The 16473-nt window shown below is 59.8% G+C and overlaps 1 protein-coding gene across 1 annotated transcript in view; it reads left to right on the top strand.

Annotated features, from left to right (window-relative positions):
• Positions 1-243: 243 nt before the first annotated feature.
• The window catches only part of CAPN2 (calpain 2), a 40210-nt gene continuing 23980 nt past the window's right edge, over positions 244-16473 (top strand). The window contains exons 1-2 of the mRNA XM_036118911.2: positions 244-610; positions 4867-4936. Coding sequence (XP_035974804.1) covers positions 374-610; positions 4867-4936 — 307 coding nt within the window. The 5' untranslated portion in view covers positions 244-373. The remainder of the gene's footprint in view (positions 611-4866; positions 4937-16473) is intronic.

Consider the following 16473-nt stretch of genomic DNA (forward strand, 5'->3'; position numbering starts at 1 on the left):
GCGCTGTTGGACACAAAGTCTGGGCCCCGGTGATGGCCGCTGATTTAGTCCCGGACCCGCCTTCCAGCCCTGGGGGCGGAGCGTTGGCGGCCTGTGTGGGCCGCAGGTGGCATCCCCCGACCCCCGGCGCCGAGGCCACACCCCGCCGGGAAGCCACAGCCCTCCGGGCGCCGAGGCCACAGCCCTCCGGGCGCCGAGGCCACACCCCCCGCCGGGCGCCGAGGCCACACCCCGCCGGGAGGGGGCGCCTCCTGCTGGGGGAGGCACCGCCCGCAGCGCCGCCGACCGCAGTCCAGCTGCAGCGCGCCCAACCAGGCCGCGCTCCTTCCGACGCCGGTGCCTGCTCGCCGCGCCCCTGCCGAGACCCCGCGCCATGGCCGGCATCGCGGCCAAGCTGGTGAAGGACCGAGAGACGGCCGAGGGGCTGGGCTCGCACGAGAAGTCCATTAAGTACCTCAACCAGGACTACGAGGCGCTGCGGGACGAGTGCCTGGAGGCCGGGACGCTCTTCCAGGACCCCTCCTTCCCGGCCATCCCTTCCTCCCTGGGCTTCAAGGAGCTGGGACCCTACTCCAGCAAGACGCAGGGCATCGAGTGGAAGCGGCCCACGGTACGGCGCGGGGCCGGGGGTCGCGGGGGCGGCGGGGGGCCCTGGGCCCAGGGTGGGTGGAGTGTGCGGGGTCGGGGCCGCGGGGGGCGGCGGGGGTGTGCGGGGCGGGGGGCGCGGGGCCCGGGGCCCGGGGTGGGTGGAGTGCGGAGAGTGCGGAGGGTGCGGGGCCCAGGCTGCCGGCCGGCCTAGCGCAGCGGGGTCTGGGAGGGCCTGCGCCCGCCGCCGGGAGCGCGCCAGGAGCGCACCGCGCGCGCCCCTCCCCGTTATTCGGTGCAGGCGCGTCCGCAGCGTGGGCCTGGCCTCTCTCCACCCCGACGCTTCCTCCGCCAGTCAGGCGCGCCCTGCCCTCCGGTGCAGTTACCAGGCCGGCCAGGGGAGCCGCCTTCGGACTCCACAAGATGTCGGGGCGACATAGGAGGCCTGGGAGAAACTTTGCTTGGACTCCCGCGGGGAAATGGTGGAAGGAAGGTCTGCGGGGAAAGGAGGGTGGGAGGCAGTATCTGACCAGGAAACGTCAGGCTCTAACTCAGCTTGTGTCTGCTTCAGGGAAGAGGGAAACCCGCAGCCTGGTCCTTTTGTGAGTAAGGATTGTCTCATGCAGTCGCGGTTAAGATTTATCCAATCAGAGTTTCGTGTTTATTTTTCCAAATGGGAGCTGGCGAGACCTCTGCATAACATTTACCCTGATGATTAACGAAGGACGGGAGTGATGCAGCACAGAGCCAGATGCTCCTCCTCATTGCACTGGCCCAGAATGCTCTCTGGGGAATCTCGGGGGGCCCTCTAAGCTCCCTTGTCCTGCCCACGCCCTTTGCCCTGGCAGGGCTTGGGACAGCTTGCCCCCTCCTCCAGTTGTCCATCCGGTTCGCCATGGACCCCTGCAGGCCCCACCTGCCATGGGACACTGCGTGGGATTCCCCTGCCAAATCTGAACAAGGCTTCCTGGGAGCCCAGGCTCTAGATTCCTGACCTGAGAGTAAAGTTGCCGCCCTGCGCCCACTCCTCTGGACCTCCCAGGTCACCTGTTACCCTAAACCCAGCCTATAAGCAGCAAGCGCAGTAGAAATGCCCTAGGCGGGGTCCCCAACACTTGAGTTCATTTCTTGCTCACCTGGTGGGTGACGCTGCCTGGACCTCTAGCCTCTCTGCTTCCATTTCTTCATCTAAAAGGAAAGATGTTGCCTAAGTATTTTCCTCTTTATTTATTATTCTTTATCTTTTATTGTTCCTCACAGAGCCCTGCTAACTTTCCTCAAGTGTTTTCGCAGTTTATAGGTATAATTACGTATTATCTGTCCTTCTCTCAGAACTGCAGGGACCCCCTGTGTATTGGTCACCAGTGTGTCCCCAGAGATCAGTGCCACCTCATCCAGCAGTCCTGAGCGCCTGTTAACACTCCAGGCACTGTCTTCAATGCTTGGGATACACCCGTGAACAGAGGGACAGTGATTCTTCATGGAGTCAGGGAATGAATGAAGGCAGGGTTGTAATGAGCCTCAAGTGAAGTTATAGTTGTGAAAGTGACAAATAAAAGAGAATGTATTCACCTGACACTAGCATAACGCCTCGCTCACAGTTTACAGAGTGAATTTGCACACTCCTTCACTTGTTCTTTCATTCACTATTAAATTAGCATTTGCTGAACACCTACTATGTGCCAAGCACAGTATGTCTAGTTTCTGCCTCCTTAGACTTTAGGGGCTGGTGAGGGGAGGCAGGTCATCCAGGAGGTAGAACTGCCGGTAGAGCTTCCAGATGGGCGAGAGATCTGGAGCCATCTCAGGACCCCGCCAGCTCAGGATGAGACAGGCTGCGAGCTGCACAAGTTGGGGTGGGGGGGGAGGCTGTTATGTTCCCATTCAGCAGTTGAAGAACTAGAGGCTTGCAGAAGTTAAATATTTGCTCACACAGGTGTCCGGGGTGGAGCCGGGACTCTGTCCGGCCTGTGGGTTGGACAGCTACTCTCTGCCTCCGTCCTGCCTTCTCGAACACTGCTGTGGTTGGGGTCAGGCGAGGGAAACAAAATGTGCCCTGGATCTGGACACCAGCGAGTCACTGGGGACTTTGGAAGAGCAGCTGCAGTGGGAAGGTGGTGCAGAGCCAGTCGGCTGGGTGCTGTAGGTGCCACAAGTGAGGGACCCAAAGCAGGAAGAGCGTCATCAGCTCCTTTGAGAGGGTGTCTGAAAAGGGACAGGGGAGTGGTGGGTAGGGCGGGCCGTGGGATTTGAGAGGCTGTGGGATGTGTCATGTGTTGAGTCACCAGGGAGGAAGGGGTGAGAGACAGGCAGACAGCAGGAGTTGGTGACACGGGGTCCCAAGGAAGGGAGAGCAGGGAGCAGGCAGGCCAGGCAGGCCCTGAGCGGGAGGGTGTGCTCCTCCCCAGGGAGGGGTTTCCTGACCTCGCTGCTGAGACCAGCTGCAGTGCTGGGGAGGTTGGAGCAGGGGCAGGCTGCCTGAGTCCCCCTGTGCCCCGAGAGCACAGACCTCTGGTGGCCTCCAGATTCAGGGACTATCATCCCCTTGTTCTTCAGTGGCAATAACAATAGCTGACTTCTGTGGAGTGCTTACCAAGGACACTTGGTATCACTGAACACCCTGTGGGGGGTACACTTGTCACATCGTCCCCATTCCATAGATGAGGAAACCAAGGCCAACAGAGGTGGAGGACCTTGCCCGGGTCTTAGAACCCGTTGGAGTGGCAGGGCCAGGGTTCAGACCCCGCTTGTCCGGACCCAGAGCCCAAGCCCTCGACCCCGTTCCCGGGGTCGCATCCGGGTTTAATCCAGTGCCTACATGCCGTGCGCGAGGCTCACTTTCCTGAGGCACCTCCAGGGGCCACCCTGGGCTTTGCCTTCTTTGGAGAGGCTGCCCGAGGTGTGGGAAATTTTCTGAAACAGTGGAAAATCCTGCTGGTGGAAGAGCCTGGCACACAGAGGAACGCGGTGTGATTCTTGGGCTCTCGGCACCAAGCCCAGTGTGTCCATCGATGAGCTGCATGAGTGCTTGCCTGGCGGGTTCGGCTGTCCCGTCATCCCCCCAAGCAGCCTGACCTGAGCAGGGAGGGGACAGTGGCGAGGCGTGAAAGGAATGCACTCTGCTGTAGAGTGATGCGCAGGGACAGGGGACAGGGGGCCGGACCCAGGCCCCACCCAGAAAAGGCTTCTGCTTGACCGGGAGGGACACACCGAGGGGTGTGGGGTGGAGCGCCGGCGCACCGAGGTCGCCCAAGCCGATGAAAGCCCAGATTTATGCCTGGCTTCCTCTGGCTTCCTCTGCGGTTTTGGGGTGGAGCGCTTCAGAATCAGGAAACAGAGAGGGTGGCGGGAGGGGCCAGAATTTTTCCCGATTGGCCTCCATGGGGCTGTGGGGGGCGGGGGGAAAATCATGAGTTTTGTTACTAGTCAGTGAGGTTGTAACACCCTTAGAGTTTTGTTACTAATCGGTTAGAGGCAGCCTGCAGCAGAAAGAATACAAAGCTATTGTTATCCGCCAGTGAGTGCAAATGCCAGTGCTGTCTGTAACTTAGAGCCGCTATCTTTGGACACATTGTTTTACACTGTTTTATCTCCGTGGCCTGTTTCCTCCCCGTAAGATGGAGACGGTACCCATCTGAGTCCCGGAGAGGGCCCCATGACATAAAGCACCACGCACAGCACCCCTCTGCAGCTGCTTCCTGAGACACAGATGCTGCCGGTATCCCGCGCGCTGGGCAGCTTCAGAAGGCTAGATCCGTTCCCCTGCACACACCCCCCAGCACCACTGGACGGGGCACAGCTAAATACCAGACTGCAGAGTACAAGTGCTCGGGGGCTCAGAATCCCAGACATGAGCGAGGGCTGGACTGTGAAGGAGGGCTTCATGGAGGAGGCGGCAAGGAGGCTTGAAATATGGTAGGAGGTGAAACAGGAGAGAACAAGGTGGGAAAGGAATCCCACGAAGACAAAACAGCTGACGTGCAGGAATGGAGGAGAGGGGCTGGCGGGGCTGGTGGGGCGGCCCCAGAGTATGAAGGGACCCCACAGCTGATGGAGAGGAAGTAGAGACATGAAGTAGGCTGTAGGCAGTGCGGGGCGCTGGGGTTCCATGGGGCAGGGGTACGAGAAGTTGCCCATGGTAGTCTGGCTCTAACTGCAAAACTTTCCCTGGCGGTGGGGGGGCGGAGAAGGCGTCTGGTGCACCCGCTGGGAACGGAGGTGTCCTAACCCCAAAAGCATGTGCTTGGTGGCTTGACAGCGCTCTGTGGGTCTCGTTCCCAGGAGATCTGCAATGACCCGCAGTTTATTATTGGAGGGGCCACCCGCACGGACATCTGCCAAGGAGCCCTGGGTAAGTGACGGCACCTGAAGCGGGCTGTGGGGTCTTGTCTGCAAGGCTGTGCCTCTCCTCCCTTCCCAGGCAGCCTGCTGGCTTCCATTTCCAGAAGCTTCCTGGGATTTCTTCTCCCCTGAGGTGCCCATCCCAAGGCACACATGAGGCCTACTGGGTCCCCTGCTCTGGGCTGGTTGTTGAGGCTACACAGACGCGCCCACTGGAGGGTGCAGGGGCTTCTGGATTCCAACTGCTCATTGCGCTCGGACCCCCCGGGGGGCAGAATGGCTAGCGGCGGACGCAGTCGGACGCTGGGCTGAGGGCCAGGTGGGAGGACTCCCCCAGGCCAGTCACAGCCCTGATACCTCCATTCTCGGGGGCTCGGGGCCCAGGGGTGGTGACTCAGTGTGAGGGAAGAGGGAAACCTGAGCTCGCTGCTGAGCGGAAGTCAGAGCACCAGGGTGTTCTCAGTGTTTGCAAGATGGGCTCACCATGGTATCACAACAATGGGAAGCAGCGCTTCTTGTTGCAAAGGTGGTTGTAATGTTCGTTTAAACGCACGGGGAGGGGGGAGCCGAACTGTGAGGGCCTGAGGCCGAGCCCCTGTTTTCTCTGGACGGACGCAATGCCTGCTGAGCCTGGACCTGCCGAGTCTCCGGCTTCGGTATGAACTCTCCCAAGGCTTCCGTGAAGGCTTAACGTGGGCCTAGGACCATGACTTGAGATGCTCGTAGAACCCTCTCGTAAGGAACAGGAGCCTGTGGTCACTCCGATAAACCAGAAGCTTGTTTCCTGAGATCAGCTTCCGCTTGCTCCCCAGACTAGTCCACCTGCAACAAAATCGATAAACTGGAATCGTACCGCCTTTCCTGGCCCACTTTGCCCGGGTTCTGATACTCAGAGTAATGGCAGCTTCTGTTTCTTGAGTGAACTGCACCAGACACTAAGCCATGATGCAGAATCCCCGCGGTGCTGTGATTATTCTTATCGATGAGGACACTGAGGTCCCGGGAGTAACGGCGGAAGTGAGGGTCTGGGATACAAGCACGGACCGTGTGACTCCAGGGCCTGTGTCCTCAGGCCCCGGGCCACACTTATAGAAGGGGGCTGGAGAGTCTCGGTCCCTGAGGGACGTCAGGGCAGCTGTGTGAGTCTGGGAGCCGCACAGGAAATGCCTCTCGGAGAACATGCCCAGCTGGCCTGAGCCCAGCCTCTGTGTGCGGATGCCTGAGATGCTGGAGCACATTCTTACCTGCAGGGAACACCCCCCGCCCCCATTTCCTTCCCTCTCCCCCACAAACAATAGAAGCCAGGGGTCCTTGGGCAATGGGAGTTAGCTGACAGAGGCCTTGGCCAGCTCTGGGGGCTTGGGGGATCGGTCACACCGGGGCTGGACTCCACACGTGGCCCCAACATTTACTTTAATAGAGCGTTATGACATTTCAAGGGCCAAATTGCAAGTAGCAAATGCAGGATTTGAGTGTTCTTTACATAGCACCAGGCCTTTCGGAGAGGAGACAAGTGGACCTTACATTCCAGGGGTACAATTCCTGAGATCTGCCCTGGGTCAAATAGAAACAAGATCAAGTGTGATAGCCCTTTTAGAATTCCTCAGTCATTGGTCTGTAATTTCTAAGGCCATTTGCTCTCTTGGCCTTTCCTTTCGGAGGCTCCTGGTTGGAGGACCGCCTGTGGAGTGTGGTTGTCTGGACTCTCACCCGCCTCTGGTCTCTGGGCACAGGGTGGTGACTGTGGCCAAGCCCGAGCAGGCTCAGAAGCATCTGGAACAGGGGACCGTGGCCGCGGCAGCTGGCCACACGAGCAGAGTGGCAGCCGGGGCTCAGCTCCTGGACTGTGGGCAAGTCCTCACGCAGGTGAGGCATTCGGCTGTTCTAAAGTAGTTCCTCCCACCTGCCACGGAGCGTGGGCCACATGCTCCCAACGTGGAGCGTGGCCAGACCGTCTGCAGCAGTGACAGCCCGGCCACCACGCGCATTTCTGTGTGCCCAGCTGCAGGCAGTCACCCCAAGTCTGCCGTGAACCCCCCCACCACGCAGCCCAGAAGACAGCCCAGGGATGTGGCTGGGGGTACAGCCAAGGCCACAGAGCTGAAATGCGCCGAAGGAGAGAAGCGGGTCCGATTGTAAGTCTTCTGCACTCCTCAGAGCTGCCCTGACGCCGTGACTATGTCAAGGGGACCGGGAGGGGATGTTCTCAGAGCAAAATGCACTTTCTGCCCGGAGACCCACTTGGCTCACCAGGGACCCCAGGCGGTGCCGTCCATAGACTTGTGCATTTCTGGGTGCCAGTGGGCCCAGCAGTGGGCCGTCCACAAACCACCCCCCTCTCCCAGGAGGCACAGCCCAAAGGCCCAGCGAAGTCGTTCACGCTGTGTTTGCAGAACTGCCCCTACAGTGAGCAGCTAAGTAGAATCTGGACTCACGGCTGGTGACCTGCTCTTACGGGCTGGAACCGCCCCCAGAGGCCGGGAAAGTCCGGAAGCTGAGCTCCTCCCACTGTAGGTTTTCACTGTGCCTCTGCTGAGCTTTCTCCAGTGCCCCCAGAGTCCCCACAGCCCCCCTAGCTCTCTCTGCTCTCCCCAGGCTGGTCTCACCCTCCAACACTGCCCCAGGCCCCCCGGGGATGGCTCGAGGCCACCAGCAGCTGTCAGAGCTCTTGAAAGGCACAGCCTGTGTCATTGTCACCTGGAGGATATTCTCCAGGCCCCTGGGGCAGTCACCCTGCCTCCACGCCCAAGAGGCACCTGGGTCCCCAGAGCACCTACTAGGCGGTGTTGGCTACAGGTATGTCCCCACAGCCCGGCCCGCTGGAGAAGCACCTGCTCCCTCCACCAGATCAGCCTGGGGGTCCTGGGGCAGGTTACCCAAGCTGAGACTCAGTTTCCTCTTCTATAAATGGGAATAACGACACTACAGTTGACCCTGGAGTCACACGGGGGTTAGGGGCGCTGATGCCCCGCACAGTTGAAAATCCGCATCCAACCTGACTCACCCAGAACTTAACTACTAATAAGTGTTGTAAATAATCTTTATTTATTTTTTAAAGATACTTATTTATTGGAGAGAGAGAGAGAGCATATGCACGAGCAAGGGGGAGGGGCAGAGGTAGAGAGAGAATCCCAAGCAGACTCCGCACTGAGTGTGGAGCCCCACACGGGACTCAGTCTCACGACCCTGATATCATGACCTGAGCCAAAACCAAGAATCAGGGACACTTAACCGACTGAGCCACCTAGGCGCCCCTGTAAATAATTTTAGATGATTTACATTATAATTTTTTTAAAAAGTCATTTTTATGGTAGGTGCCTTTTGAAATGTTAATAGACTTTATTTTGTGGCACAGTCTTAGATTTACGGAAGAACTGAGAGGACAGTACAGAGAACCCCACCTACCCCACACCTAGATTCCCCATCTCGCTGAGCTCTTATTATGGCTCAGGACCCAGCACTGATACGGCATCATTGAGATTTCCTCAGCTGTTCCTAGTGTCCTGGCTCTGCTCCAGCGTCCCACTCAGGGACCACGTTATGTTTGGCTGTTGTGTCTGCGTGGGTTCCTCTGGGCTGTGGCAGTTCCGATGCTCCTTGCGTTTTAGGGTTCTTTTAGGAGGCCCCTCTATTTTGGAATGTGCAGGTGCCTTTAAAAAAATAGTGTGTGTAGTTTTAAAAAAAGGATGGAAAATTAAGTGTCCGCTAGTTTGGTAGAGAAAGTAAATACATTCTCTTCTCTTTGCAACAGTCGCTTCGCGGCCAGCCCCATCCTCACTGCCCCCCCCCCAGGGCATCTCCAGCTCCTGGAGCAGATGTGTGGCCGCTCATTTCCTCCCAGCCTCCCTTCCAGTTATAAATACTCCCCCCAGCTTTGTTCCCTGAAGGCTGCAGCCATGCTCCCAGATCCCTTCCTGCTGCCCTAGGACAGTCCCAGAAGCTGGGACAGCTGGAGCGCTAACCCTGCTGTTTTCCCCAGGCCCCTGCCCTGCCCTGGCTGCCCCAGCCTTGGTCAGCACACAGCAGGCTTCCTGACCTCCGGACCCCAGAGAGCAGGGGCAGCGGGAATTCTCCCCCAAAAGAACCCCCCCCCCCCACTGTTGCATACATTTACATCTGAAGCCCCCGGGGGTGCCCAGGAGGAGTTTACAGGGCTCCCCCTGCTCCCCATTGGCCTCTGATCACACTGTGGCTTTTCGCTTGTCAGGGGCTCCCTGACAAGCGAAAAGGGATGGTCGGCAGCCACATCCCTCTGGCCTCCCATGTCTGCCCCTGAGATGAGAGTTGGATCAGATTTTCCTAAGATCCCACTACTTCTGACATTCTGTGACTCCAAAAATATGCTACCTTCTGCTGGCAGGAAACCCCCCCCCCAGCTTCTTGCACCCCCACCCCCACCCCGCAAGGGGCTCAGCTCACGTCCCAGCTCCAAGGTCTGGGGAGCCCTGCTCAGATCACCCCCCAACGGCGTGAGCCGCAGCTGGCGAGGCGCTGGCCAGCAGCAGTACGGGTGATGGAGCCCCAGGAGGAGGGGGGTCCACACGGCGGGGGGCGGCCTGGCCGGCAGGTGTGCGTTAACCAGGACGGAAGTGGCCTGTGTCTGCACTCCAGGACGGTAGCACGAGCCACGTGTGCGTTGTGGCCACTGCGGGGGGCGGCGCAGCGGCCCGGGGCGCCCTGGGGTCGAGCCTCCTGCCCCTTACTCTCCGGGCTGGGATGGTCCTCACAGGCCTGTGTGTCTCCGCCCGAGCCAGGCTGGGCACATGCATCCGTGAACACCTGTAAGCAGCAGGGTCCAGATGGGGGACGTGGGGGTCCGTCAGGCCGAGCGTGGCCGTGGCTCTGCGGCGCATGGCTCTTCGCTTTGGGCGGATGGGCGTCCTCCTCAAGCCTCCGTTGCCTCATCGGCGAACTGGGCGTAAGGGGAGCACCTGCCGCAGGGGTGAGGCTGAAACTGAACGCACCTGTGCAGCTCCGGGCGGCCGGGCGCGTGGGAGGGGCGTGAGTGCCGCGCGTGGGCAGCGCTGTTCCCGCGAGCGGGTCAGGTGCGCCTGGGGCGTGCGCGCATGCGCGGTGCCGGCCGCCGGTACCTGCCGGGCCGGGCTCTGGACCTCGCGGTCGGCAGCCCCCGAAGTTGTAGAGAGCGACAGGAGGTGGTGTTCGGAGAAGAGCTCAAGGGGCCCCGTGCAGTCCCCTGAGCCCCACCGGCGGGGCCCACGCTCTGCCTGCAGTGTGCCTTCAGCCCGAGCTCCCGCCTACCGCCTGCGCGTGGGAGCGAAGGTGACGCTTGTGTCCTCCCTTTCCCGTCGGGTGGGGAGCTGCACGACTCGGTTTCTCGGTCTGTCTGGCGGTTTGGATCAGAGTGCAGAACTCATTCTTGTGGGGCTACTTTGTACTGGGGTTTTCTCTCCTGCACCTCGCGCCCCCCCTCCATGGGGAGATTTTTGTCCACAGTTCAACACTGCGGATGCCCCCAGGGACTCAGGAGGTTGGGGGCTCCTCCTGTGGGATGGATGAAGGCGGCGGGGGTCGGGGGAGAAAGGGCGTGGGTTTGACTGAGCCCCAGTCCCTGGAGCTGGGGAATGCAGCTGAAACCAGCACCAGGTGGCTTCCTGCTGGTCCCCGGCCAGCCAGGGCCCAGCTGCCGGGCAGGGACTCCCTTCCCAGCATCCAGTGGTCCAGGCAAGTTCAGAGTCAGGGCTCACGTCCTCAGCTCCCTCCTTCCTTGTAGGGCCCCCACTCGGGCAGGGGAAGGGAGGGGCAGGGACACATGGTCTGGATCATCCGCTGGCTCCTGGAAGGAGGCTTGTGTTAACCAGGGCGGGGTGGGGCCCGTCGCCCATAGCCTCGGATGTAAATGAGCAGTGATTGGGTGTGGGGGCATTCTGGTTTGGGGGTGCCCTTTTCTGGGCTGCTGTGGGGCATGAAAGGGTGATGGGAGGGAAGCCCCAAGGGACTCATCAGCCACCACCCCACAGAACTGGGCCCCCGGCAGGGTGTGAGCATCTTCTGGAGAAGCCCCTCCCCAGCAGCTCCCAGGGGTGGCCCCGGTTGGCCCCTCGGAGATTCTGTCCCCTTCCTTCCAAAGCCGGTCCAGTGGTCTCCCTCCATAAGCTGCCTAGGCCTGTCCCCTGTGCTGGAGACCATTAAACACCAGTGTGTCAGGAGGGGTCAGATGTGGCCAAAACCAGCCTCTGGTGGAAAATCACTGAACACCAACACCGGGGTGTGCAGAGGAGAGGGTGGGGAGGGTGGTGGGAGCCTGGAGGAAGCCTGGAGGAGGGAGCCACGGTGGTAAATGATGGGCAAGTTGACAAGGCTCCATACCCCCCCACACAATTGGGAGGAACCAGCCTGTAAAGTTGGGGTGCATTGCTGGGATGTTTGAACTTGTGGGAGGGGCTCCAGCTTTCCCCCACCCCGGGGAGTTTCTGCAGCAGAAGACGGGCTGCCCCTGCTTCTTGGAAGGTGCTCCCCTTCCGGGGCAGGCGTGTGGACTGCATCTCAGGCCCTGGGGTGCCCCGGCGACGGCAGAGTGACTGGGTGCCTTGTGCGCCATCCCCACACCGTCACCTCCGTGCTGGCCGTCCTCCTGCTGGTGCCCCCCCCCCTCAACGGGGCAGGCCGTCACAGTCAGCAGGTGCATCTTCCTGGCCAGATCTCAGGAGAGCGGATTCCAGGAAGGTCCCTGTCTCGCTACACCTGTATCTAGCGTTGTAACCCACCCCCAAAATCAGTGGCTCGAAATAACAGGATTTTCCTGTTCACTTACATGGGTTTGAAGGATGGCTGGGGTCAGCCCCGTGACTCAGGGCCCCTCCCGCACTTTCAGCCACTGGGCTGGGGTCACCTGAAAGCCCCTCACCCACCTGTTTGGAGCCTGGGCTGGAGGCCGGGTCAGCAGGGGCCCCGGGGTCCCTGTGCCTCTCATGTGGCCTCTTCCATGGAGGCCTCAAGTGAGCTGAGCTTCTGGGCACTTGTCCAGGGAGAGACCCCAGGAAGCTGCCTCACCTTTTATGACCTAGCTTCAGGGGTCACGCGGCACCCCTTCTGCCGAACCCTATCCACTGAGACACTCAGAGGCCGGCCCAGGTTCTAGAAGAGCATGTGACCCCAGAAATACTGTGGCTGCCATTTCTGGAAGATGCCATGCTTCCTCCCCTTGGAATGATGGCCTTGTCCTTCACCAGTGGTGACCCAAGGAGGCTCGGATACTAGCCCGTCGTGGTTGGGTGGCTGGGTTCTCTGGGATCCCCCAGTATGCAGGGTAGTGGGGCACTCAGCTGGCTGGGCCCACCGGTGCAGTCTGGGGACATGGTAGGGGGAGAGCAAGAGGTTAAGAGGGGCCTGCCCCCCAAGGGCTGGGACTGAGTCCCCGAGGGTGACCAAGGAATGAGGTGGAGGGCAGGTGTCCAGGCAGAGTTAGCACTTTCCTGTGGGAAATGGCCTCTTCTGGAAAGTATAAGCATTTTATTGGGTCTAGAGGGTCTGGTGCAGAAGGGGAGAGGCTGAGCACCCTCCCTAAACTGGCGGAGTCTAGTCTAATCTCTTCTACCTCACCTTCCCCTCACTCGGAGCCCTGCCTCACCTGTGCCTGCTCCCTGCTCCTCTGGGACTGGGCCATCCCTACACTGCTCAGGTGTCCCCACCCGCCCTTCCCTAGCCCTGCAAGGGCTCCTCCCCTCCACCTGCTCCTCAGGACCGGTTCAAGCCCATCTCCCCTAGCCCCCTGCCCTCCTAACCCACCCCCTTACCCACCCCTCCTGCAGCCCCTGCCCCACTTGTAGCCCCCCACCCTCCTATCCACCCCTCCTGCGGCCCCCCCACCCTCCTATCCCATTCCCCTTACTCACCCATCCTGCAGCTCCCCACCCTGTTCAGACTTGAAGCTGAGGGCTCACCAGCACCTGTGATCGTGGTCCCCTGCCTGTCCTCACACTGGCCCAAGCGCCGGAGAGCAAGAGCCACTCTTGTCCGGAGCCCGCACACCAGGCATGGAGGGGAGAGGGAGCAAACAAGGCAGTAGAGAGCAGACAGGGGGAAGAAGATTCGTGTCCGTGTCCGCCAGGGCCCGCGCAAGGAGGGGGTGCTCAGAGGCTCTCACGGGCGCAGGGGCTCGTCAGGCCCTGAGAGAAGCAACAGTGGGGATGCCGAAGCTCAGAAGGCTTCCAGGAAGCGGCAGGGCCGGCCTTGGGCGATGCATTGTCTGCACTTTCTCAGCGTGTGTATTTGAAGCATGTACACGCTGTGTGTGCGGCAAGTCAGGGACACGTGCTCGGCGGTGACACGGGCCCTGCCCTCACGGATCTTCCGTTCTGGGACCCACCACGGGCAGCCACACTCTCCTGGGGGGGGACGGAAGCCCAGCGTCTCCTGGATTCTTTGCCTCACTTTCCTGTTTGTGGAGGGAAGCCCCTGATGGCAGGCGGAAGCACGCAACGAATATCATTGTGCTCCCCGCTTAGAAGCCCCCCCGCTCCCGCGGCCGCAAATATTAGGAAACCAGCCCTGTCCCGCTCCCGGCAGTGGGCCCTGGGTGACCTCGGCCCCTACACAGAGCTGACTTAGGATGCACAGAGAGGCCGGGGAGCACGGCCCTGGAAATTTACTGACATGGCTCTGTATGAATTCACGTTTTCAGAAGAGGGCTCTGGGCCTTCAAGGAGTCATTCATCAGGCCTCCCGGAGGGCTGTGTGGGGAAGGCTGTGTGCGCCCCTTGTGCTCAGGCCGGAGCCAGGAGGGGGTGAGCCCAGTCAGAGACACTTAAACCTTTGTCAGGGTAGTCCAGAGGGTAAGGCATCTGTGCCTAATGACCCCAAATTGCAACCCAGTCCTCCTTTTCCCAAGCAAGTCAGAAGGGAGAGGCAGGTCTGGACTTGGAGGGGATTCCCTGGGGCCCATGAGCACAGGGGGCCTAGTGATCCCAGCAGGTGCCCGGGGGGGTGGGCAGAGAGAAGGTCACTCAGTAGTCGTTCAGTGAATAAATTAATACATGAGATCTCTCTGCCTTAGACACAAAGTTCATAGATAAAATTCCGTGCAAAAACCCACAGCAAGACACGCAGGGAGAAGGTGGTCCACCTGCAGGGGGAGGATGCAGGGCGCTTGTGCCCTTAAAGGGCCCTCTTGCCTTGTGTCCTGTGAGGGACCCTCGGCCCCCCATCCTTTCCTATGTGGCTCCCCCTCCTCACATGCCCCCATTGTCTGCTCTCATCCTTTCTGGGACCACACACCACAGCCTGAGACTTTGCTGTCCTGGGTCCCAGCTTTCTCCCCTGACTACTTCCCTAGAAAAACACATGTTCACATTCATGCAGAACTTGCACAGAATGTGTGGGGTTCCACATCTCTAAAGCCCATCCGGGGACCCCTAGTTTTCCTTTTGCATCGGATCCTAACAACCTTCTGACTACCATAGCTAAGAAAATGTGAGGTCAGAGAGGTTCAGAAATGTATCCAGGTGCACCCGTCACCAGCAGGATCAGGATCCAAACCCAGGTCTTAGCACACATCCTGTGCTCCTTCCCACCCGCCTCTGGTCGGGCCTCCCAGGTCTGTGCAGGAGGCCTTCCCCTTGTGGTCTGGGGCTCACTGAAGGCCGGCCTAGCAGCTGGGGAATGACCAGCCCCACCCCTGGGAGCCTGCCTTGGTGAGTGAACACATCAACCCCAGCCCTACTGGACCCTTGGGCACCCGTCTGTTCTGTGTACTCGCTAGGCACCCAAGGCTCTCAGCCGCGAGACTGGCGCTCCCCGGGTTGTGCACCTGCTCCTAGCTCCATGTTGGCAGAGAGGGCGCCTGGGACAACGTGGCCCCAGGGAGGAGGGTGCACAGGAAGGGCGATCCCTAGGGGCCTGGCTGGAAGGCTGAACCCAGCCCAAGGGGACAGAGAGGACAGCCAGGAGCCCAGAACCTGACAGGAACCAGAGAGGATGGAGTCAGCACAGGTGTGTCCAGGCGTGAGGGAGGGAGAGAGCAGGGCTTCCAGGCAGGCTGTGGGCCCAGGGAGGGCAGTTCTTGGAGGGAACAGGCACGCACGCAGCCTTGAGTGGGCACATCTCCTGCAGGGATCCCTAGGTCCCCACTGGGGAGGGGAGGGATCTCTGTGCTGACCTAAGTGCAAGATAAGGCAAGTCTGTCTTGGCCCTGGACGCCCTCCCCTGGCCGTTTTCTATAATGCTGGCTTCCTAGCTGTCCCCCACCCTGGTTCAGCCTCTCAGAAGCTCTCCGGAGTTCCCATTCGAGGTCTGGTCTCAGAGTGGGGTGAGGACTCTGTGTTCTGCTCTGGGAATTAAGTCGAGATGCAGTGTGGGGTCTTTGGAGAAAGGGGGTTGCAAGCTCGCGTAGGCAGCTCATGCTTGACTGAGCATATGGCTCTTGGGATACCCAGGTGGGCTTTTAGGATAGGAAGCAGGGCAGAAAATCACCCCCCACCCCACCCCCAGCCTCTCAGGCCTGTATCAGTTGAGTGTCTTCAAGAACAGACTAGTAGGGGCAGGAGTTCAGCGGGGGGTGGGGGGAGGAGGGGGGAGCCCGGATGTGGGAACAGCCAGTCTGGAGCCTGTAGTCAGACCTTCAGTGGGTGGTTCAGGAAGCCCTGGGCAGAACCTTGTCTGCTCCTTTAATGATGGGCATGGCCAGCAGCCCGGGTGTTCAAGGACCTGTGGTGACCCAGCTCTGACCCTTGTCCCTGCCTGTGTCTGGGGTGCTGGACAGGGGAGTCCCAGGGGAGTCAGAGCTTCAGGCAAAGTAGACAGAAGGTGCTAGAATTTACTATGCCTCCTCTCAGTGGGGCCTGACCCCTCCCCCAGTGCATACAATGAAACCATGTCTTGTGAAGAAAAACCATGGGTTCTAAAGAAAAGACAATCCAGAAAGAAGAGGGTATCGAAATCTAGGGAGAGAAAGAGCCACAGATGCTGTCAGAAGGACCTCAGCTGCCACAGGAGGTCCCTGCATTTAGGTCCGATGGGGGATGGCCAGGGAAGAGCCTCACCCACCCCCCAGGGAAGATCTGGTTCTGTACAGGCCAGCAGTAGGTGCACCCTCCCTAAGCATGCCAGAAGGTTCCAGGGTCAAGTATGTGGAAAATATGTACCTCGTGCCCTCTCCCCCCGAAGCCACCACAGATCATTGTTGGGAAGCCTCCACTCTTGACCTGCTTAGCTTTGCATTTCCCGTGGAAACATGGAACCTTCACCCATCATCACAGGAAATCCTCAGATAAGGCCCAGAATCAATAAACCAAAACCCAACAGTTCAGCATGCTCGTTTTGTTTTGTTTTGTTTTAAGATTTTATTTATTTATTTGACAGAGAGAGCGAGAGCAGGAACACAAGCAGGGGGAGTGGGAGAGGGAGAAGCAGGCTTCCCGCGGAGCAGGGAGCCTGATGCGGGGCTCGATCCCAGGACCCTGGGATCATGACCTGAGCTGAAGGCAGACGCTTAACGACTGAGCCACCCAGGTGCCCCTAGAACGCTCGTTTTATACAGAGATGAATCTCAGAAGAATCGGCTAACTGAAGTGAGCATGGGTGCCTCGGGGA

Source organism: Halichoerus grypus, chromosome 7 (assembly GCF_964656455.1).
Source record: "Halichoerus grypus chromosome 7, mHalGry1.hap1.1, whole genome shotgun sequence".
Classification (NCBI taxonomy): domain Eukaryota; kingdom Metazoa; phylum Chordata; class Mammalia; order Carnivora; family Phocidae; genus Halichoerus; species Halichoerus grypus.